This window comes from Aphelocoma coerulescens, chromosome 28 (assembly GCF_041296385.1).
Source record: "Aphelocoma coerulescens isolate FSJ_1873_10779 chromosome 28, UR_Acoe_1.0, whole genome shotgun sequence".
In the NCBI taxonomy this organism is placed as follows: Eukaryota; Metazoa; Chordata; class Aves; order Passeriformes; family Corvidae; genus Aphelocoma; species Aphelocoma coerulescens.
The window spans coordinates 4,647,961-4,670,608 of NC_091041.1; the positions used below are offsets into that span (position 1 = coordinate 4,647,961).

A 22,648-nucleotide genomic window follows, 5' to 3' on the forward strand; every position below is an offset into this window, starting at 1 on the left:
ACAGAAACCAGGGCGGGACAAGTGAGGAGCTCGAGGCCGGAGGGGCCTCGTCCCCAGGCAGAGCCAGGCGGCAGCTGGAGGACAGCACTGAAGCAGCAGCAGGGCTGCAGGGACAGGGGCTCCTGGCTCCCACAGGTGCAGCATGTGGGGTTCACACCTGAGGGATCCTGCCCAGGGTCTGGATGCTGCAGCTTTGCTCAGGGCTGCAGTTCCTGCCCGAGCACAGGGCTCCCGTGCTCCAACCAGCACAGCTCCTCTCTCTTCCCCAAACGTGTTTCTCCACTTCCTCCTACGCCCTTCCCACACCCACCAAACCTCTTAGTTATGATTTTATCTCGGATTTAAATCTGTGTCTTTCATACAGCACTAAGGGTCACAGAAATGATTGTGCAAACCTTTGCTCTGACACTGCAATCCCCCAAATCCGGTGTCCCGAAACCCTGCAGGCAGCTCTGCCACCCAGCAGGAGCAATGAGCACTGGTATTTTACCCTAATATCAAAGCCACATATTAGATATTAAACACTGCCTGGTTAATTAGAATTACTGGTTATCACCTGCCACTTCTGCTCACATTCCCCTGTCCCCCACCACAGCCACATGAAGGTGTATCATGCAGGCAGTGCTGTTTCACCCACTTAGGGCATGAAATAGAACCTGTCCCATGAGACTTTCACCATCCCACCACAACTGACCCATTGGGGCACTTCACACCCGTGAACCACCTGGAAGCTGGATCACTGACATGCTACTGAGGATGTAGCACTGGCCATGTCAGGCCAACACTCCAAAAAACACAGGACCCATTTCTTGATTCCCTGTTCCTGTAAAAAACCCTACATTTCATCAACGCTTCACAGGACAGACAAGAATAACTTTATTTCCCTTACAAACACCACAGTTGTTAAAAGCCACTGGCTTCAGTTTTAGTACAAGATATCAAACACTTCAGAACTGCATCAAAAACTTCCAAACTGGGCAGGTTTAGATACGAGATTAGGAGGGAATCCTTCCCTGGGAGGGTGGGCAGGCCCTGGCACAGGGTGCCCAGAGCAGCTGGGGCTGCCCCTGGATCCCTGGCAGTGTCCAAGGCCAGGCTGGGCATTGGGGCTTGGAGCAGCCTGGCACAGTGGGAGGTGTCCCTGCCATGGCAGGGGTGGAACTGGACGGGCTTTAAGGTCCTTCCCACCCAGACCATTCTGGGGTCCTGTGATTCTATGACAGCTTCCCAGGTGATGACAGAAAAATGAAGTTTATGTCACACTGAAAAATGCACAAGGACTGTTTCCAGCAGTGCAGGGGATCAAACAAGAAGCAAAAGCCACAATCTGTAGCTGGAGAGGCTCAGAGTGGACATTGGGACATTAATGCAACACCCAGACCCAGTGGATCCAACAGCCAAAAAGGCTGTGTGAGATCTCCATCCCTGGGAGGTTTCAAGTCTCAGCCAGATTCCAGCTCTCCAGGAGTACCTGAGCTCCAGAGGCCTTTCCCAGCTAAGTCAGCCTCAGGATGGGGATTCCTTCCAACCCCAAAGCTGAGGAGTGACAATTGTCCACATTTTTGTCAGCTTAACAGCACATTTTTCAAAAACCATTGGCACCCCCCTGCCTGAATGGCAATACAGAAACAGAGCCAAGGTCTCCTGCATCTAGTACCCCAAAACAAGGTGACTCAATCACTTTAATAGCATTAGAAGACTCCAGATAATTTTTACCTGTGCCTCAGTTTCCTCCCCCGCTGATCTTGAAAACAGACAACAGGAAGCTTAATTGATGTTTTCAAACCAGTTTTTGAGAGCTGAAGATGAAAAGGCACAAATGGAAAAGAAAAGCATTAACTAGAGTTTTCAGTATTTGTTATAGCTGTTAAAAAGCCCTGAGCTCCCTGGAGTCCTGCATTGCTGGGCCCTCTGCAAGGATAAAAATATAAATCAACTCCTACCCTGAAATCCCAGCAAACAGGAGAAGCAGAAGGTTTCACCATCAGGTGTTTGCTAAGGGCAGGCACGGGCTGAGGTGGGAGCAGGTCTGACCCCTCGGGGAGGCACAGCAGTCCTGCTGTGGGGAGGGGGAGCTTTGCCAGGAAAACATCAGGATGATGATGATATTTCACACCACAAACTCCACGTCCTGCTTCCCTGGGACTTCCTAATAACAGCTGTGATGCTCTGCAAGGAGCAGCGCAAGGGCAGCCTCTGTCCCCCTCAGCTGGGGGACAAACAGGGGCTCAGCTCCTGTCCCAGCACCTCTTCCCAAGCAGCTCCAGTGCTTGACTTCCACGAGCAGCTCTTTGCCCCCGTGTTTGCAGGAACAGCTCCCGGGATGCACAGGAGGGATTGTTGGGGTGTCTTCAGGGCCAGGGGTTGGACGGACGATCCCTGTGGGCCTCTCCCAACTCAGGGGATTCCATGACCCCACGGCCAAAGCACCGGGGAACGGACACCCTCTGGCAGATCCCCTGGGACACCCCGCCAGGTCCTTCCCTCCTGGGGGGGGGACAAACAGCAGCTCCCAACACCCACCAGGGCCCCGGGGGGACCCCCGGCCCCTCACCTGCGGCCCCACCCCGCTGCCCTCCGCCGCTCCCGGTTGGCCAGGCAGTGCCCGGGTTCCACCAACCCCGCAGCTGCCAATCAGCCCCGGGGTATTTAACCGGGACAACGCCCCGCGCTCTCCGTCTCGTCGGTGCCGGGCGCGGAGCGGGCAGGTAAGGCTGGGCTTGCCGGGGAGGGCAAGGTGGGGGAGCTGGGGCGGGTTTGTGACTTGTCTGGGGGCTTGGGGTGACTCCCCAGGGCTGCCCCCTGCTCTCCTGGGGGCTCCTTGCAGCCCTCGCCAGGGCAGAGGTTGGGATGGACCCGGCTCCATCCCACAGCCCTTGGCTCAGAGGTCCCTGCCGTGGGAGCTGTGTGTGCCACGGGGCGAGCAGGAGCTGGCTGCTGTGTCCTTGCTTTCTCTGTGCTTGGGCGGGGGGGGGTCTTTGCTTTCTGAGGCCAAAGGTGACATTTTCTGGTGTTGTGGTGTATCTGCCTTGGGTAACAGCTGAGAGGCTTGGGGCTTGGAATGAGGTGATCTTTAGGGTCCTTTCCAACCCAAACCATTGTGGGATTCAAATCCTTCCCTAAAGGCTCTTTCCTAGCTTTGAGGTGAGTCCTTGGTAACTCCATGGATCTCTGATCTGTGATTGAACAGTCTGGGGTTTAAAAGTTTTTTTTTTGCTTCTTGTCTGCTGAGGATCCCAGCTGGGGGGGTCCACAGGAGGTGAGTCCCCCCAGTCACCTCCACGTGCACAGCCCAGTGCTGTGTGTGGATGGTGGGGACACCCCGGGTGTGCCAGGGACAGGTGATGCAGGTGACATCCTGGGCACAGGTGCTGCAGGTGACCAGCTGGGCATTCCCTTCCTGTGACAGCGCTGCCAGCCCTGCCTGGGGCTGTTTCTCATGATCCTTTGGTGGAGACACGAGAACTGAGTGGCAAGGGAATTCTAGCTCAGGAGCAGCCTGTCCCTGCAGGGCCCTGCCAGCTCCTGGAGGGAGCTTTGGCAAACTGGATTAGCATTTCTCAAGACTAACAAGGCTTTAAATGTGGTCATGACTACCTGGAGCTGAGCATGGCTGGGAAGGATTTCAATTTCTGAAGCTGGTTCTGCTGAAAATTCCAGATGGAAATGTGTTGAGCTGCTTGCTCTGCAAGTTACAGCTTCTAGCTGAAACCAAGAGCTCTGTCCTCGTAGAAAGATTGGTAAATGGGATGTACTGAGAAACTGTTCTAGTTAAACCTTCCTCTCCTCTTTCCTAAGATACCTCTGTTCCAAGCAGTTAGTGACCATGGGGTGGGCACTGGTTGTGGTGTTTAATTTCTGCTGGAAGTGTGTGGGGGAAGCCCTGCATCCATCCACAAGCGTGGCTTTGATCCTTGAGGTTTTCTAGTGCTGCTGGTTTATCCAGAATGGTGAGACAGGCACCTCTGCCAGCCCTCCTGAAACTACTGTCCTAAGGTCAAAGCTGGGAATCATTTGATCTTCCTCCTAAAACTAATTCTGTCCTCAGAGCATTTGCAGCCCATTCCCCACAGACATCCTGTGACACAGTTCTGCATTTTTGGGAACTGGGTATCAGTGGCAAATCTCGACAAGAATGTAAATAGGTGCTTTAACCACAATTGAATTCCTCTGCCCTGATTAGCCCTCCCTGCTTACATCTAAAGCACTAAATTTAGCTTTGTTCTCCTCAATGGTCATTAAGGAATTGCCAGTTAAGCCACTGAACCAGCCATGCTGGCTGTGGCTCAGTCTGTCTCCCAAGGTAAAAGCCCTCTGGAAGGGGGAGAAGCTTCCTGAACACGAAGAACCTACAGGACCACACACCAGCACCCTGCTCTCATGGAGCTGAGCTGCTTTCCACAGGGAAACCTTCCAGCCAAGGGGAGTTAAAGAACCAGCTTGTGTGAACTGGTCACTGCCAGTGACAGAAATCAGGGAGGAGCAGGGAAGTTCCTTGCTCTTCTGCCAGGCCAGTGTGGGATGGGGCAGGGAAAAGGGAGCAGCTGGGTGGATTTGGTGCCACGGTCCTGCTGTTTGGTGCCAGCCCTTGTTCTTTCACTGACTCCAACTGGGCAATGATCAGGAGTTCAGCTCCTGATCCCAGAAAATCTCCTGACCCTGATGCTAGAAAAGAGCACTGAAGTTTCATCATTCTGAAACCACCTGTTTCAAGAACTTTCTCAGCAGTGACCTAATATTCGGATGTAGCAATGGTGTGAAATCATCTGATTATCACTTTCATACGACGCAAACCACAACCAAAACAAAGTGGTGCTGTTTCTGTTCCTCTGCCCACTGGAACTTCCACTCCCAACGATCCTGGCTTGGCTGTGGCTTCTCCAAAGCATTCGGAACTACCTGCCCCAGAGTTGCCAAGCACTGGGCTTTCCTGCAATCTCTGAAGTAAAACAAGCTCTGCTCAGCACTTTTGCAGGGAAAGAGAAAATAAAACCATGCTGTGGAGATTTGCCCACACTGCAAATCCTGGCGTTGCAACATGTGGATTTCTCCTGCACAGCAGAGAGCAAACCTTGTTCCAACATGACTGTGCTGAAGGATTGACCCTGGCACAGCTGCATCCATTATTAGCATGGGATCCCTGTCCTTCAGAGGCTGATTCTAAACCTTACACCAGTTTTTACATCAGCCAAGGAGTTACTCCTGAATTATACTAACAAGAATCCTCCCCTCTTCCTTTTGCTGCAGTGTCTCTGTGCTGGCCCTGACACCAAGGCCACCACAGTGTCAAACTCCACAGCTTGAGCTTTTTCCACCTGTCCAGAAGTAAAATAGCTGAGCAGAGGGGTTGTTTGTGATGGTGTTGAAAGAGCTGCGCTTTGCCCCGAAGTCAGCCCTGCTTGGCTCCAAAGCAATAACAAACCTGCCCTAAGGCAGAGCAAGAGGGACAGGCACTGAGAGCAAACCCTGTGGACTTTGGGACTCGGATTTTACATTCAGCCTTGCTTTGTTTGGAGCAGGTTTTTACAACTTCTCCCAGCCTGGTGAGGATCCATTGGTGTTTTTGCTGTGCAGATAAACTGGGGAGGGCTCCCAGAGGAGCGCTGGCTCCCAGCTTCTCACTGGAGAGGCTGGAGGAGGTGACAGCTTGTGTAACAGCTTTTGCTATAGGCACATAGCACTCAACATCCCTGCCCTGCTCAAATCTCACTGAATTCTCACTAATTCAGTGGTTAATGCAGCAATATTTGGTGTTTTACCAAGTTAACTCTTGGTAACCAGTCCAGGGCTCACAAATGCTGGTTTCACTACTTCTCCCCATCTCTCTGTTCCTGTTTCTCAGCAAAATAAAAACCTTGCACGAGGCAAAGAACACAAGAAACAAGACAATGGGCTCTGCCACAACTCAGATGGCAAGGTTTTTTTGGGAAGAGTCTGCCAGTGGGCCTGGAGCAGTGTGTGGCTTAGAAATCCACTTTGGGAGGAATTTTGGTTTGAGGGTTTTCCATTGGAAAATGTCATGGCAAATCTAAGAATAGCAACTAACTGGCATAGGAGAGAAAAGCAGACTCTGTCCTGAAGAACACATGTGCTGAAATCTCTGCTGTGCCTGACTAAGGCTCAGAGTAATCCTGGATTTATCACCGATACTGGAGTGTCCAGATACTGCCCGAGATCTACGCTGGGGGAGCCAACACACATTCAAAATATTGCAACATTTTATGCTTCTTCAATCCCATTATGTCATGAGAATGTCTCTGAGCCTTGGTTTCACAGGAAGTGAGATTTCCTGCCTTGATGGTCAGTAGGATGAGAAGGCAAGTCTCCAGGTAGCCACAGAGTGCTGCAGCTGGGAAACCTGGCTCATCCTCCAGGGAAAACTCCACAGGACTTTCATGTCCTTCCCAAACTGGTTATATTGTTATATTTTCTCTCCCCTGTCCAGCTGAGGAGGGGAGTGATGGAGTGGTTTTGGTGGGTACCTGGTGTCCAGCCAGAGTCATCCCACCCCACAAAGAAAACACAAGACAGATAAAGTAGTTCTCACCTATTTCTAGCCTGAACCTTCCCTGGAGCAGCTGAATGATGGATCCCAGCTTTGCTGCCCTCTGCTTTTCCCCTTTTTTGGCAGGATTTTATTTCTTTGGAGGAAATGAAGTTGTGCTCATGCTGTGATACTCTTGTTTTTCCTTCCAGCTGCAGCTGAATTCAGCATGGCCTCAGGAAAGATCCCAACCCCAGACCTGCTGAAGGCTGAGGAGCAGCAGACAGTGGTAGGTGCCAGGGCAACACAGAGCAGTTAAATCATCTGCTGATGTGTGCTATTAAACCTCTGCCAGCACCCCAAAACCAGGCTGGGGGACAGAAAGATTAGCCCAATGAAGCTGTGGCCAAATCAAAACCCCCTCAGTATAGAAGGTAATTGTTTTGCTCAAGAGACCATGTTAGGGCTGGTCAAGCGATGCCCGTAGTTCTGAAACATGAGCTGTTACAGGTCCTACTTCCACATGTGGTTTGGTGCTGAAACCAGTGGGACTCAGAATTCAGGAGCCCAGAGGCCAAATTTTTTAATCCTGGCTTGTTCATTTGGTGGTGGCCTTTGGATGAGTCTCCTCAACTCTGAGTTTAAGAAGGATGAGGAGATGGATTTGCTGGGACATTTCTGGAAAGACACACGGCTGTGTTCACCCACCAGCTCAGGCTGGGCTCTAACGTCACTGTTTCTCCTGGGTTTAGAGTGCTGTCAATCGAGTCACCAGCCTGCCCTTGCTCAATTCTGCCTTCAACCTGGTCTCCTCTGCCTACAACCACACCAAGGAGTCCCACCCCTGCCTCAGCAGTGTCTGCAGTGTGGCTGAGACCGTGGCTGCCGTGGCCGTGGGCAGCGTGGTCGGAGGGGCACAGCCCATCCTGAGCCAGCTCGAGCCACAGAGTAAGTGCAGGGCTGGAGGGACCCCTGGGACAGAAGGATAGGCAGGGAGGGAGGTTCCTGTGCCTGTAGGGTGATCCCACCTCCCACAGCACCTTCTGCTCTAGCCCTGAGCCTCCCACTTGGCAGCTCCCGACACTGAACTTCCGGGAAATTAAAATGTTTCCAGGAGAAACAGAGTTTGATTTCTTTAGGTTACTAAGTAGCAACTCCCTGCTTGTTCTCGCTTGCTCCAAATTCTGATAATCCCAACTGGTAGTAGCCGTGTCAGTCTGGGATAGAGCTCAGCCTGGTTATCCCAACACTTTTCAACCCTTTAAACCCATTGCCCTACCCACCAAGGGCAGGTGCTACACTGCAGTTGGATTAAAGTCTACAGTTAGAAAGCTGGGAAGGCAAAATGGAGACTATTTGAACCTGCCAAATTTTAGGGTTTGTTCACTTTTAACAAGACACCCACACACATCCCACTCCAGAATGGTGATTTAATTTTTTGGGGCTTGTTTTCATGAGTGTGTCCTGAACTGGCCATTGTAGGGTCAAAAACCCATCCCCACATGGAAGAATAAACTGGTACCTGTTGTCTCTTCCAGTTGCCCTTGTGAATGAATATGCCTGTAAAGGTCTGGATCAGCTGGAGGAGAACTTGCCCTTCCTGCAGCAGCCAGCAGATAAGGTAAGGAAAGGCTTTTCCTGGGGAAGCCATGGCTTGATGGAACTGTTATGGGTACGGAAGAATATGGGGAAATAAATAAAGCTCAGCAGCAGGGAAAGCTGGAGAGGTGCCCTCAGCATGTGGGAGTGAACACATCCATGTCAATACAGGTGTGCTCACTTCCCCAGCCCTCCCACAGACTGCAAGCACAACTAACCCAAGTGAAAAAGCTTTCTCAGGGAGGGAAAACATATTTTTGAAAAAAAAAAAAAATCTTTCTCTGCCTCTCCCTGGTGCAGGTAATCTCGGACACCAAACAGCTGGTGTCCACCAAGGTCACATCTGCCATGGACGCCGCCTGCGAGGCCAGGGAAGCGATGGCTGATAAAGTCACTGAAGCTGTGGACCTCACTAAAAACGTTGTTGGGGACAGTGTCAAGCTGACCAAGTCTGTGGTCACCTCCACTGTCAGCAGTGCTGTGGAGGCTGCCCAGGGTGCCAAGGAGCTGGTGACCAACAAGGTGACAGAGGCCGTGGATGTCACCAAGCACATGGTGGAGGACAGCGTTGACAGGACCAAGTCTGCTGTTGCCTCTACGATTGTCAGTGCTGTGGAGGCTGCTCAAGGGGCCAAGGAGCTGGTGACCAACAAGGTGACAGAGGCTGTGGACCTCAGTAAGCACCTTGTGGAGGACAGCGTTGACAGGACCAAGTCTGCTGTGACTTCCACCATCACTGCAGCTGTAGGGGCTGCCCAGGGGGCCAAGGACCTGGTGGCCAACAAGGTGACCGATGCTGTGGACAAGGTCACCAAAGCTGTGGATGTCACCAAGCACATGATGGAGGACAGTGTTGACCTGACCAAGTCTGCAGTTGCTTCCACGATTGTCAATGCTGTGGAGGCTGCCCAGGGGGCCAAGGAGCTGGTGACAGACAAGGTGACCAAGGCAGTGGACCTTAGTAAACACATCGTAGAAGACAGTGTTGACCTGACCAAGTCTGCAGTTGCTTCTACAATTGTCAATGCTGTGGAGGCTGCCCAGGGGGCCAAGGAGCTGGTGGCCAACAAGGTGACAGAGGCTGTGGATGTCACCAAGCACATGGTGGAGGACAGTGTTGACCGGACCAAGTCTGCTGTTGCTTCCACCATCACTGCAGCTGTGGGGGCTGCCCAGGGGGCCAAGGACCTGGTGGCCAACAAGGTGACCGAAGCAGTGGACCTGACCAAAGGGGCTGTTCAAGACAGCGTTGAGAAGACCAAATCTGTGGTCACCTCTACGGTCAGTACAGCTCTGGATGCTGCCTATGGCACCATCACCAGCAAGATCAACACAGCCCTGGAGCAGGGCAGAGAGGCTCTCCAGGAGGGTGTGGAGATGACCAACTCGGTGGTGACCAACAGCATAAGCAAAGCCAAGGCAGTGAGCCAGGCAGTGGCTGGAGGTGTGGAATCTGTCCTGGGAATGTCAGAAGATCTGGTAGATCATTACCTCCCGATGACTGAGGAGGAACTAGGTAAGAAAATACTTACCTGGCGCTTGTAGATGCAAATCTGTTCCCGTGTGAGCAGAGAGCACCTGACCCAGCAAGATTCAGCTTCTGCAGCAGACAGGTAGCTCTGAATTTGTCACCAAGTTGGCTGGCTGTCAACACCAAATTGCCACATGGTATGGGACAGAGTTCAAACATTTGCTGGTTGGTTCTTGCCCATCAGCCTCAAAGTAAAACACGTGGGTTCATGCTTCAACCTCTCCATCAAGTCTGCTTATGTGAAGATCAAGCAGGGACTAACCTGCCTTTAACACCTGAGCAACTACAAACCTCCTGCTTTCGCAGCAAGCTTCAGCCTTCATGTTTTCCAGTGTGTGATCCAGCCTCTTCCACCCCTCCCAGCTGGCAGTGGAGCCCAGCTGCAGCTCTGTTCTTGTTTCCTCCAGGTAAACTGGCCACCACGGTGCAGGGGTTTGGCGTGGCCTCCGTGGAGGAGCAGAAGCGGCAGCGGAGTTACTTTGTGCGCCTGGGCTCCCTGTCAGGCAGGGTCCGGCACCGAGCCTACCAGCACTCCCTGGCCAAGCTGCAGGGCATCAGGCACCGCACCCAGGACACCCTCTCACGACTGCAGCTGGCAATAAAACTGGTACCAACATGCCTTGCCCTTCTTCCTCCTGTCTGTAGCCTTTCCTGCCCTGCTATCCAGCTGGAAGCTCTTCCTCCATCCCACACTAGCTCCACGTCACCTTGGATCCTTCCCTGGCAGGGAAGCACTTGTGTGCTTGCAATACAACCCTTTCCTCTCATTTTTCCCATCAGATTGAATCTGTGAAACAGGACGTTGGCCAGAAGCTACTGGAGGGGCAGGAGAAGCTCCATCAGCTGTGGGTGGACTGGAGCCTGACCCAGCCCAAAGGAAACCAAGTCAGAACTGCCTGCCAGCCAGAGGTATCCCTGGAAGGTGCATCTGAGCAGGCCCCGAGTGGCTGGGCCCCCCCGAGCCCGTAACTGAGCTGTGTTTCTCCCAGCAGGTGGAATCGCGCACTCTGGCCATGCTGAGGATCATCACCCAGCAGCTCCAGCCCGCCTACGAGAGCCTCCGACGCAGCGTCCACGGCCTCCCCAGCACCATCCAGGAAGCTGTGTGGCAGGCCACTCGACACATCCACAAGCTCCACAGCTCTTTCTCCAGGGCCGTGTCCTTTCGGGACCTCTCCAGAACTACTCTGGCCCAGAGCCAGAACCGTGTGGCAGAAGCCCGAAGGTCCCTCGATGTCCTCTTTGAGTATGTCACTCTCAACACCCCTCTGAACTGGATTGTGGGGCCCTTCAGGGCCATAGCTAAGGTGGCACAGGACAGCAAAAAGTACAAGAAGAAAGAGATGAGGACTGACAGAAAATTGCCCATGTTGGAAAAGGCTCCACCATCACAGGAGGTGACAAAGGCACCTCAAGCACCAAAGGGACCCAACAGGATCTCAGAAAAATGGTGTGAAGTGCTAGAGAAGCTGGAGGAGAAGGCAGGGAAGTCGGAGGAGAAGGCAGAGAAGGACACACAGGTGGCCCTGGCTAAAAAGGAGATAAAAACCAGTGCACCAGAGGAACATCTCTGATAAATCCCAGCTCTTTCAGCCAAGGCTCCTTGGCTAGAACAGCACTGATCTTTTAATTGTGCACCCACTTGTGCCACGAGTGCCTCTGCTCTCTGAATTTACAGTCAGATGTAGTTGTAAGGAGATTTGATAAGCAAGGTGGGGATATTCTGAATCTTGATTTACTGCTTTTAAATCACACTGCTGTGCTGAAAGGGGAGATGGGACCTGCACTTCAGCTTTTTAATTCAGCCCAGCCATAGTTGTGAGTGGCTAATTCTTGCTGAAACAAGCTGTGGGAGAGAAGAAGTGATCTCAACTTATTTTTAATGCTGAATTTGTTTTTTAATTTGCCCAAGCCGTGGAATCTTGAGAAGATGTGGTGCTTGACCTTTGATACCATCTCCTGCCTTCTCCATGTTTAAAAATACAAGTTCCAGACACAACTTCCATTGTGCCTGTTGTGCTTCCAGGGCTCGGCCCTGCAGCACATCTGGCACAGCTGGGGGCAAGGAGCTGCTTCTTAAGATTTCTCTTTGTGGATCAGCCAAACATTTTTTCCTTCATGGAGAAACACTCAACAGGGTGGAGTTTTCTTTAATCATCTTTCCTAGTTCTGTGAATGACTTCAGGGATTGTGTGTGCATACCTCCATGTGTGAAACACTTCACAGCCATTAAATCAGGCAGCTTTTCCCAGGAGTTACTCTGCCATGGGATTAGGAAATCCTGTTATTAAAATAGGGGGGATTTTAATCCAGGTGCTGGTTCTTTCCCAGAAAACACTACTTTGTAATAATTTCTAATGTCACTTATTTTGGTAACTTCTGTCTTGGTATTATCCCTATGCCAGGGCTGGTGAGCAGACATTGGAATAAAGTGTGACCTGCGCTTAAAGATGTGTGAGTTTGTGTGTATCTAAAGCTGCCGGGTTGTGTTCCCTCACCTGAGCTGTGGTGAAGCTTTGCCTTTACCAAATCTTGTCCCTGGCCAGCTCATCTGTTCCCTGCTCTTGCTGGAGGGGAAAAATAAAATGTGTTTAGGAGGTGCCATGTTTTCCTAAGCAGAAAAATGCCTAAATTATTTTGTTCCCCTAACTTCTGCCTGTGCTCCTGAGGCTCAGATGCATCTGTCCATGTTCCATTCTTGTTCCTCGCCCCTGGAGCCTGGGCTTTCCAGTGCTCGTCTCAATTCCAACACTGCCCCGCGGCACTGCCCGCAGGGAAAAGCCGGTTCCTGCCTCGCCTGTCCCCAGCGCTCTGTGTCACCTCGGGCTGCTCATGCCGGGGCCAGCGGGCAGGGCAGGCCCTGGCTGCAGAAGGTCGGAGGCGGCTCGCCGCGGCCAGGGCCCTCCCGCCGCGGTTCCCGAGCGCGGGCTGCGTTCTCCCGGTCCCGCCCCGCTCCGCCCCGGCCGTGCCCAGCGCCCCGCGCCGCTTCCGCCTGCCCCGGGCCCCGGCACCGGCCGCAGGTAGGCCGACCCCTTCCCTTGCCGGCTCGTCCCTTCTCGGCTGATCCCCTCCCTTCCCGCGGGCCCCGGGCCCGTGGTCGCGGCGCTGGGCTCGCCCCGAGCGCTGCCCCCGCCCCGGCCCCCGCTTCAACTTCCTCGAGCTCGGCCGTGTCACCCCCGTGCCCATCGGGGCAGGGCTGGCAACTGGGGAGGGAGAGCAATTGGGCAACTGCAGGATTTTCATGAGACAGGAAAAGGGGAAGCTGCAGTTAGAAACCTTCCCCAGCTCGGAGTTATTTCGGGGCGTTTGCTGGGGCTGCCTTTAAATAGGGAAAGTTCCTGCAGCGGGCTCAGGCAGCGCCTGGAGCAGCGCCCCACCGGGAACCCAGTGTCCCACCCGGAACCCCCTCCTCCCCTCCAGACACTCCTGTTGTTTAATTAAAATCCCATCAGAGGCCGGGGGTGAGTGCAGGGGGTCAGGGATCAGCTGTGGATGGGGATATAAAGTCTCCCAACGTCAGAAGGACGTGGAGCTGCTGGAGAGAGTCCAGAGGAGGCCCCGGAGCTGCTCCAAAGGCTGGAGCCCCTCTGCTCTGGAGCCAGGTTGGGAGAGCTGGGGATGCTCACCTGGAGAGGAGAAGGCTCCAGGGAGAGCTCAGAGCCCCTTGCAGGGCCTAAAGGGGCTCCAGGAGAGATGGAGAGGGACTGGGGACAGGGGATGGAGGGACAGGACACAGGGAATGGCTTCCACTGCCAGAGGGCAGGGCTGGATGGGATCTTGGGAAGGAATTCTTCCCTGTGAATCTTCCCTGATAACACAGGTTATCAGCTGGAAAGGGTTTCCTCTGTCCCTGTTTTATTCCTCAATTGCCATTGCAAGTAGCCTGCAAGACCTCCGGAACAAGCTGCCTGGAGGAGACACTTGGATTTACCTAAATACATCATTATTTCATCAATTTTTTTAAACCAGTTATAATTAATGTGAAATTAACACAAAGAATGTGCTCTTTGCTTAATCACAGAGTTGGAATAAGGCACAGAGCACTGGCACAGCTGCAAGCTCAGAACAGATGCAAAAATATTTGGGAGGTGTGAGAGAGAGCCTGGCAGCTCCAGGAGCATCCCCCAACTCCCACATCACCCCTCTGAACGCTGTCCTCTGTTCTCCTCACAGATTCCCAGCACAGAGAGGTCCCGGTTCCGAGATGAGTCCCTGAGCACCAAAGGGTTTGTGTGGTACGAGGAGTGTGACCGGGGCATCCCCGAGCCCCACAGGGAGACAACCCTTTGCCATAAGATGCTTTTCCCATCCCTGCTTCAGTCCATGGTCCAGGCCAGCAGCTGAGAGATGGCACAGAGCGCTGAGCTCCAGCCGAGCTTTGAGGACGTGTTCAACATTCTGTCCCAGGCCCCACCAGAGAAACTGCTGAGCCTCAAACTCAAACTGAAGCACTCGATCCCTGGGCCCTGCAGCAAGTTACTCCAAGCCATGGTCCTGCTTACTCTGGGGCAAGAAACAGATGCAAGAATTTGTCTGGATGCCTTGAGGGATAACCAGGCAGCCCAGTATGTCCACCAGCTCAAACTGGGTGCTGCAGGAGTGCGGGAAGACGGGGAGGATTTGCAGCCTCCCCAGCTGGATGCAGGTGCCGTGGCACTGCTGGCACAGGTGTACACAGTGTTGGCACAGGAAAAGCTGTGCAGTCCTGAGGCCAGGGACAAAGCCTGCCATGCCAGCAAGGACACTCAGCGGGGGACACTCAACAACATCCCAGCCGAGGAACAGGACAAACAGGGCTCTGCAGCCAGTGTGGGCTCAGGGGACAGCTTTTGGACGCTGAGATCCCATGAGGATGCAGGAGTTCCCTGCACAGCCAGCTCCAACTACGTGGCGAGGAGTTCTCCAGTGCAGATCAGAGGCAACTCAGACCTTTCAGGCCCCCAGACCTTGTGCTCTGAGGGGAGTTCCTCCCTGTCCAGCTGTTTGGAGATCAGTGCATCACCAACAGTTGCTTTTCACACCCAGCCCTCCATCCTCGAGCCTGTCCCCCAGCCCAGCCGTGCTGGACACCCCGACGGGGACGGACTGAGCCACGGCCCGCAGGAATCCAGCTGGGCCAGCACACCCAGCTCTCTCCCCAGGCAGGACACGGCTGCCCAGGGGCCCCGGCCAGAGAAGGTTCTGCACGTCAGTCCCTGTCACCCCACACTCCCCGTTCCCGAGACGCCGCTGCCCTCGGAGCCTGCCCAAAGCAGAGACGTGTCCAGCACACTGACACAGCCTCACACACAAAGAGAAAAGCAGGATGAAAAGCAGGATGAAAAGCAGGATGAAAGGCAATTATCTACTGGTATCCCTGACCCAAGGGGTGCAGTGGATACTGCTCCTGCCCACGTGTCCATAGAGGACTCCTACATTCCAGCAGGCATTCCTTGTAACTCTGCACCTGCTTCTATTTCAACCTGTTCCCTTCCTCCTCCTACTTACTCCTTCTCCTCAACTCTTCCTCCTCTTCAGGAATCTCACTCCAACGTGCTATATCCCCCTCCCCTGCGCTCATCCCCCTCTCCAGCCTGGCCTCCTCCTGCTCTCCCACCCATGGATCCATCAGAGCCAGATGGTGCCAAATTCTTCACGTTTGTTGTCTTGCACGCCAGTGAAGATGAGATTGAGGCCCACCGGGTCAAGAACCTGCTGGAGAGCCTGGGGGTGTCCAATGGTGCCACACTCAGTGAGGATTTCTTCATTGCTGGACGCAGCCACATGATTTGCTTCCAGGAGGCCATGGAAAACTCTGCCTTCATGATCCTCCTGCTGACCAAGAACTTCCCGTGCAACCTGTGTCAGTTCCAGACAGACACTGCTCTGATGCAGTCCATCCTGGACCCCTCCAAGCAACACTCAGTCATCCCATTTTTACCCAAGGTGAATGCCCTGGAGTGCAGCCAGATTCCCACGATGCTCAGCGTGCTCGTGACCCTGAAGGAGAGCTCTCCTCTCTTCTCCAGGAATGTGCACAAGACTTTTAGCCCCAAGAAGATCAGGGAGAAGAAAGCCCTGTGGGACCAGATGCAGAGAAGGAAGCTCCAGGCGTGTTGGGAACGGTACCAAGCCCAGCAGAACTTGGCTGCCCTGAGCCTGGGCTCCCCTCCCTGGGTGCCTCCAGCAGCGCCAGGGCCGTGGCCACCAGAGGCATCACCCCAACCCTGGTGTCCCCCTGCCCCGATGGACCCCCTGCCTGCTCAGAGCGGTCCTCCCCCTTCCCAAGCACAGCTCCCCCCAGGCCACTACAACATCGTGCCAGGCCAGGGAGGGATCCCATCCCTCATCATCCAACACGCCCGGATGGTTCAGATCGGGAACCACAACATGATGCAGGTGGAAACTGCCTCACCTGGGCCTCAGGACAGCCAGGAGCAAACCAGGCACAATGTCTGACCCGGGGCAGCCGAGGTCGGAGACACAATTAATTACAAATCCTGGATTAGAGTGATTCTGCTGGCACTGGGACTATTATTCTATGCATCAAGAGTGCTGTTTTCCTGAAGCACAAAAGAAAATTCTTCATTTTTTGTTGGAAAAAAGACATGGAGATCTCTTGGAACTGTTTCTCCTTGTGCTTATGTTCAAGTAACTGAGAAAATTATTTTCCTGATTCTGTGGAGCTACTTGAAGATTTTATAAATAAATTTTAATTAATTTATTTGTGTTCCTCTGGTTCTTTCCTGTAGAATTTGAAAAAGGATAGTCAAGGATATGTGGAAAACTATTCTGCATGTTGGGTAGAAGGGCTGGGAGATGCCACTGACCAAATGATTTGAGGGACAATCTGCAGGGGATGTTTTGGGAAGCTGCTTTTAAGGAAAAAGTGGGATGAAAAACCAAAAGCACTGAGCAGAGTAGTGCTCCAGGAATGCAGAGTAGGAAGGGTAATTTTGCAGGATCTGAGCAAGGGATGTACCAGGCTGGTACCTACTGAGTTTTAACACCAGGAGGGCACCTGGAGCAAATCCCCCGACCCCTCACTCCTCCTGCCACGCGCTCCAGGCACAGCCATTTTCCTGATCGTCAGCAGAGGTCACCCCAAAGCCACCGAGAGACTGGAACTGTGGCTGTTCCCTCCCAGAGCAGAGCCCAGAGCCAGCTCAGCTGTGCCAGGAGCAGGGCAGAGCTCGCAGACTCCTGAGGAGCCACTCCCTGTTAAAGTGGATGCCGAGGGCCACTGTGATCAATACAGGGAAGTGACCCCATCCCAGGTATTTCTGCAGTCTGTGTGTGCTCCGTGGCTTCCCCGGCAGGTTCCCAATGTCTGTCCCAGCAGGTTGCAGGAGGATCTGAGCCCAGGACTCCAAGAGGCCATCCTGGCCCTGGGCCTGGCCCTGGGCCCTCTCAGGGCCTAACTCCAGACTGCAGTCTTTGTCCAAGAGCCACGCGAGCCCCGCAGCCAGCCCCTGTATGAGACAGGTGTTACTGAGTCCTTGGACTCTGAGCTACCCCCAACTCTTGGCTTCCAGCTCTCAAACAGTTTGGATTTCAACTCTGCAGGACCCAGTGACAATGGATTAACTCATCTACTCCTTCCAGAGCCAGCTGGCATCCTCCAAGTGCTCTAATTCCTTTTATTTTCCTGGTTTCTCTCCTCCTTAGCACCGCTAAGAGGTGTTGTGTTACTGCAATTCCTGTCCCCTGCAGTTGGTGCAGGACAGTCCCTCCCCTTGGGAGCACACACACATCCCTCCTTTCCCAGCTCCTCTCCTACTATAAATAAATATCATGCAAAATTAGTCAACTGGAAGCTGCTCCAGCTTGTAAACAACTTCAGCACAGCCACATCCAGCGTGCTTGGATCACACAAAGGGGAGGGAGAGCTGTCTGGAGTATAGGAGGGTCTGCAGCCACCACAGCGGAGAAAAAACTCCTCTCTGTCCAAGATAATTAACAAAATAATCACTGAAACATTGCCCTGTTCCCCACAACTCTGTGTTTTCCCCACATGGAGCTGGCCCTACAGTCAATCAGGCCTGTTCGGTGTAATTACCCCTAAATCATGCAGTGATTTCTCCCACCCTGTAATTACTATCAACATTTAATTGCTGGGACCTCTATGTAATTACAGATTATTTATGTGTTAAAAAAAAAAAAGTGAAGCCTTTTCCATCACACAGAATATTCTCCTCCTTGGAGCTGTAGCACCCGACTGCATTCCCCAACCACAAGAGCCCTGCATGGAGTAACTCCCTTCCCACCTCTCTCCTGCCAGCAGCCGTGGGTGCAGATGGAATTGCACTGACCAGCCCCTGCCTCGGTCCTGAGGCCACCTGGCTCCTTGTACCTGCCTGGCAGCTGCTCTCCCACACACCTGCAGATCACCTGCAGCACAGGAGGAAGATCTGGGGGGGAGAAGCACATCCCCAGGCTCTACAGACACTGCTTAAATGTCACTTTTAGCACAAAGGCCCCATCATTCATCAAGGCATCGAGCATTAAGGATGGAGCAATTAATGACAGGACAAATATTCAAATATTTTATCCATCCACCCTCCCTGGGGAAGACCAAGCATTTTTGGGAATCCAGGTCCCTGTGTGCAACTAACTCCAGTACCAGTAATTTCTCTGTTTTTACCATCCCTGATGGATTTGGGGCTGGAAAAAAAACTGCTGACACTGTGTCCCTCTTTCTGCTTGCTGTGCCCACTGTCCCACATGTGTAAGGTAGGTAACACCCGAGCCAACAAAGATCCTCTCACAGTTTGATTTACATTGAAATATAAGGCAAAAGATTTAAGAAGAGGTGTCACTTCAGTGTCAGTGTTACCCTTTTCCAGGGGAAATGTTTGCCACTGCAGCACAGATTAGTTTTTCACAGGAGTAACCATGAAATGAACCAATCACGCCTGTTAATTGCAAACACCCCGGAATTCCATACCCACAATGTCCCATCCCTGGGAAACAACCTGAAAATAGAGGGAAAAAACTGAAAATAGAGGCTTATCAGGAAGAAGTCCAAGGCACTTGCATTCTAGCAGCCATTTTTTGTTTTATTATTTAAAGTTAAGAGCGCTCATCAGCTCACAAAGGAACAAATCCCATTCCTGCAGTTTAGTTCAGGTTTCAGCCAAAAGGAAAAAAAAAAAAATAGAAGGCAGCTAAACTAACTCTGCACTTTACAGCTCAATTCAAGTTAAACCTCCTCGCTTTATAAATAAACGTTATAGTTAACACTGCAAAATGTACTGGCAGATCTACATTATCTTGAAGGGGCAGAGAGCGTGGTTATTGAGGCTGATAAATACAAGTAGAGAAGCTTCAGTAGCACAGAGAGCGAGGGTGGGGCCGGGGTCTGCTCTCCCAGGTGGGGCCTTTCCCAGAGCTCCGAGGCAGCTGCTTCCCCCCTCAGCTGTGCTTCCCACCCTGCTCAGGGCCAGGGAATGAGCCAGGGGCTGCCCATCACCCCCTGCACAAGGACAAACTGCTGGAAACTCTTTTGTTTTCCACCGCTGAGGGTTCTGCTCATGGAGGCAAAAACCTGCCCTGAGACTACAGAGTTAAAAACAAGGTGTGTGCAGATCCTCATCAAAGGAAGGAGCTTGCCCAAACAGCAGCCAGGTGAGATTTCAAATTCCACCTTGGAAGTAGCACCATCCTCAGTGAAGTTACAAAAAAAAAAAAAAAAAAAAAAAAAAAAAAGGAAAAAAAAAGAAGACTCAAAAGCCCAAACCAGCTGCTAAGAACCCACTGCACAAGTTTCAGAATGGGGCAGTAACAGAGCCCAAGCAGGTGATACTAAAACCTCAGAAGGACAAGGAGGCACCTTAAACTTTCATTTCTTGCTTTTTCCTTCAGCCCCACCCTGGTGCAAACCCACCACAGACACTCACTTGCTTCCATAACCCCCTCCCAGCACCTCCATGCTACAGGTACCTCCTGGCCTAAAGGGCTTGCAAGAGCTCAGCCTCGAATAGCTCAAAATCTGCTGTTTTGGCTCCCAAACCATCCACATTCACCCTTCCAGCTCAGTCCCTGCTGACCTCTGGAGCTAAAGCACATCCAGGCTGGGAATGGAGCGAATGGGTGTGGAACGGACAAGCCAAGGGCCTGAACACCACATCAGGATTTTGTTCTTAAAGTAGTTTTTCCTCCCCATTCATAAACTACATCTATGGATGAAACTGTTTAACCAGAACTGACCTTCCTCTATCTTACAGGATTGGAGAAGTCTTGCAGCATAGATAGGGCCTGGCTCTACAAGAGAAAAAACATCCCAGCTTTATGCACAATCATGGAAATCTCAGGCGTTTAACACCATTTGCTACTTGGCCAACCAAGAGAGAGACAAACCCCATCCTCAGCACACCCAGCCCTGTGCCATCCCTGGGCAGAGCACGAGCCCCTCGTGCACACTGGGCATGGGCTGTCCCAAACCTGACGGGAGGGAGAGGAAGGGACTAGCTGGAGGGTATTTTATTCCTCATTCACTTTCTATCTGTTGGGTATGTGGGGTGGGAAGGGCCAGAGCACGTGGGGGGATGTGTAGCTGCTCCAAAGCGCTAACAGGAGAGGCAGCAGGTCCCAGGGAATCTCTGTTTTCTTCCTTCTCAGGACAAAATGGTGGCACGGGGACAGGGGCTGTGGACTTCTGTGGGCAGAGTGCACTGGAGAGAGCTGGTACCTGCAGGTGACGAGGGACAGCCAGGAGCTCTGGAGCCTCCTCCTCCCCTGCCCTGACACGCCAGCTGGGTGGTGACAGATGGGGACAAAGCTCAGCACAGCAACAGCCCTCGGCCCCTTGGCACAGCCAGCCCGAGCCCTCCAGCTGCACCACCTCAGCGGGGTGGGATAAGCTGGGGACCGTCGGCTCTCGCGCCCTAGTGCAGCTCAATGAAGGCTTCCAGCTCCTCGGGGATGAATCCCTTGTAGGGAATCTTGTGCTTGTCCAGGGCGCGAGCAGCAAGGCACTGGAGGGTGATGTAGTTGAAGGGCTGCATGGTGCTCTTGGTGAGCAGCTTCTCGTCCAGCAGCTCGTAGGCCGTCTGCTTGAAGGCGTTGGTGGCGTCCATGTGCGCCCCGGCCTCCATCAGGGCGCTCATGATCAGCGGGCAGTTGTTGCGGGCAGCCACGTGCAGGGGGGTGTTGTTGTCATAGTCCCGGCTGTCCGGGTCCGCCCCGCACTCCAGCAGCAGGTTGACCACGTGGAGCGACGGGAATTTGCCCACGGGGTAACGCCCCACCGTCGTGGTGTCCTTGTCCACGGCCATGTGCAGGAGGGTGAAGCCGTTCTTGGCGCGGGGGCTGCACTTGAGCAGGCGGTAGATGGTCTGGCGCTTCTGGTGCTCCTGCTCCGGGGTGCATTCCACCTTCTCCAGCAGGAAAACCAGGTGCAGGATGATGGCCAACGTTTTGGTGAACTGAGCCGAGTCGGCCACGGGGTCCTTGCCGTGCACCAGGGCCCTCTCCACCTCCCGGACCCCTTTGCTCAGCACCCCGATGAGGTCGGAGAAGCCCAGGTGGGTGGCCAAAGTGCCTTTGGAGCGGTCTTGGAGCACGTAGGAGTAAAGCTCGGCAAAGGAAAGGAAACTGCTGGCAGTCATGGGGCTGAGGGGCTCCAGGTTGCCTTGCTGCATGTCCAGGGCGTACTTCCACAGGTTAATGCAGCGCTCAAAGTTGCCGGAGTCGGCGTAGACGGCCCCGCGGTAACGGATGTAGTACGAAGTGTCGGGGTGGGAAGGGCCCAGGATGCGCTCCCGGATCAGCAGCGCCTGCATGCGCATCTCATCGGGGTCCGTGATCAGGGCTTCCAGCTCCTCCAGAGAGCTCACCTCCCGGGAATAGTCATAGGCCAGCACCAGCTGCCGGGGCTCGGGCTTAGGCAGGTACTTCCCGCCCTCGCAGCGCAGCTCCATCGCCCTGCGCCAGTACTTGTGGGCTCCCAACAGGTCTCGTTTCTTGTCTACAAAGGTGGCACCCAGCAGCTCCAGCGCTTCCACAGCAGCCTCTCGAGTGCAGAACACGTTCGGGACCTCGTCCTGACTGGAAGCTGAAGCACCGCATCCCTCACAGCCCTCTTCACTGCAGCCCCTCTGATGGCTCCCACCTGAGGCACAGGTCCCACTCTGGCCCCCCGCGGCCTCGTCCTGCTGCAGCCCCCCCTGGATGAGGTACTCCACGATGTTGGTGTGGCCGGTGACACTGGCAGCGAGCAGAGGCGTCATGCCATAGCCGTCCTTCTCCATGCGGGCCTTGGAGCGGAGCAGCAGCTGCAGGATCTCCAGGCTGCCCGACTCGGCGCAGTCGTGCAGGGCCGTGTTTCCCTTCACGCTGCGCCGGTTCACATCGGCCCCTTTCTCCAGCAAGTACCGGGCGATCTCCCGGTGCCCTTTGTAGCAGGAAATCATCAAGCACGTGTGGCCGTGCCTGTTGGCCACCTCCAGGTCGGCCCCGCGCTCACCCACCAGGTACCGCACGATCTCCAGGTGCCCGTCGAAGCAGGCGGCCCGCAGCGGGGTGGAGTTGGTCAGCGTGGTCTGGTTCACCGAGGCGCCGTGGTCCAGCAGGCTCCGCACCACGCCCAGGTGCCCCGCAGCCGAGGCCGCCCACAGCGGCGGGGCCCCCTCGATGGTCTCGCCGTCGAAGCTGACGGAGCCGCCCTCCTCCACGCGGGCCCCGCAGTGATCCAGCAGGTACTCCACCACCTCCAGGTGCCCGTGCCGGGCCGCGATCAGCAGCGGAGTGCTGCCGGCCCCGGGGCCGCCCCCGCCGCCGGGGCCCGCCGTCAGTGCCTCCAGCTCCTCCCGGCTGCGGCTGCCCAGCAGCTTCTGCAGCAGCTTCAGCTTCCCATCGCGGGCCGCGTTGTACACGGCCGTGCGCAGGTCCATGGCGCCAGGAGCCGCCTCCAGGCCATGGACCGGCAGCGGCGGCGCGGCCCCAGCGCGGCGCGGGACGGGCGGGGGGCGGCGGGACCCCCCTGCCCTCAGCGCGGCGGGACCTTCACCGCCCGGACCCGGCCGCCATCTCAGGCTGCGCCGCGGAACAAAATG

The 22,648-nt window shown here is 54.2% G+C and overlaps 3 protein-coding genes across 4 annotated transcripts; 2 read left to right on the top strand and 1 right to left on the bottom strand.

The window, feature by feature from the left end:
- The first annotated feature begins 2,653 nt into the window (after positions 1 to 2,653).
- On the top strand, positions 2,654 to 12,063 carry LOC138099606 (perilipin-3-like). 2 transcript variants are annotated; one of them, XM_068996956.1, is made up of 8 exons: positions 2,654 to 2,708; positions 6,697 to 6,773; positions 7,237 to 7,432; positions 8,023 to 8,105; positions 8,384 to 9,599; positions 10,022 to 10,221; positions 10,395 to 10,523; positions 10,604 to 12,063. In XM_068996956.1, the coding sequence occupies exons 2-8, from the start codon at positions 6,714 to 6,716 to the stop codon at positions 11,186 to 11,188; spliced, it is 2,469 nt and encodes an 822-aa protein (XP_068853057.1). In that variant the 5' UTR covers positions 2,654 to 2,708; positions 6,697 to 6,713; the 3' UTR covers positions 11,189 to 12,063. The 2 variants fall into 2 exon arrangements, with proteins under 2 accessions (XP_068853057.1, XP_068853058.1); XM_068996957.1 differs by having other exon boundaries at positions 10,607 to 12,063.
- Positions 12,064 to 12,571: 508 nt separating this feature from the next.
- On the top strand, positions 12,572 to 16,317 carry TICAM1 (TIR domain containing adaptor molecule 1). Its single transcript, XM_068996958.1, has 2 exons — positions 12,572 to 12,634; positions 13,788 to 16,317. Exon 2 carries the CDS (start codon positions 13,962 to 13,964, stop codon positions 16,050 to 16,052), a length of 2,091 nt encoding a protein of 696 aa, XP_068853059.1. The 5' UTR covers positions 12,572 to 12,634; positions 13,788 to 13,961; the 3' UTR covers positions 16,053 to 16,317.
- A 2,314-nt stretch (positions 16,318 to 18,631) lies between these two features.
- Positions 18,632 to 22,648, bottom strand: FEM1A (fem-1 homolog A). The gene has a single exon (XM_068996959.1). It carries the CDS (start codon positions 22,484 to 22,486, stop codon positions 20,480 to 20,482), a length of 2,007 nt encoding a protein of 668 aa, XP_068853060.1. The 5' UTR covers positions 22,487 to 22,648; the 3' UTR covers positions 18,632 to 20,479.

Coding starts and splice junctions, on each gene's coding strand:
- FEM1A (XM_068996959.1), bottom strand. CDS start 22,486: ATGGACCTGCGCACGGCCGTGTACAACGCGGCCCGCGATGGGAAGCTG.
- LOC138099606 (XM_068996956.1), top strand. CDS start 6,714: ATGGCCTCAGGAAAGATCCCAACCCCAGACCTGCTGAAGGCTGAGGAG. Junction 9,600..10,021: donor GATGACTGAGGAGGAACTAG/GTAAGAAAATAC, acceptor TGTTTCCTCCAG/GTAAACTGGCCACCACGGTG. Junction 10,524..10,603: donor GAACTGCCTGCCAGCCAGAG/GTATCCCTGGAA, acceptor TGTTTCTCCCAG/CAGGTGGAATCGCGCACTCT.
- TICAM1 (XM_068996958.1), top strand. CDS start 13,962: ATGGCACAGAGCGCTGAGCTCCAGCCGAGCTTTGAGGACGTGTTCAAC.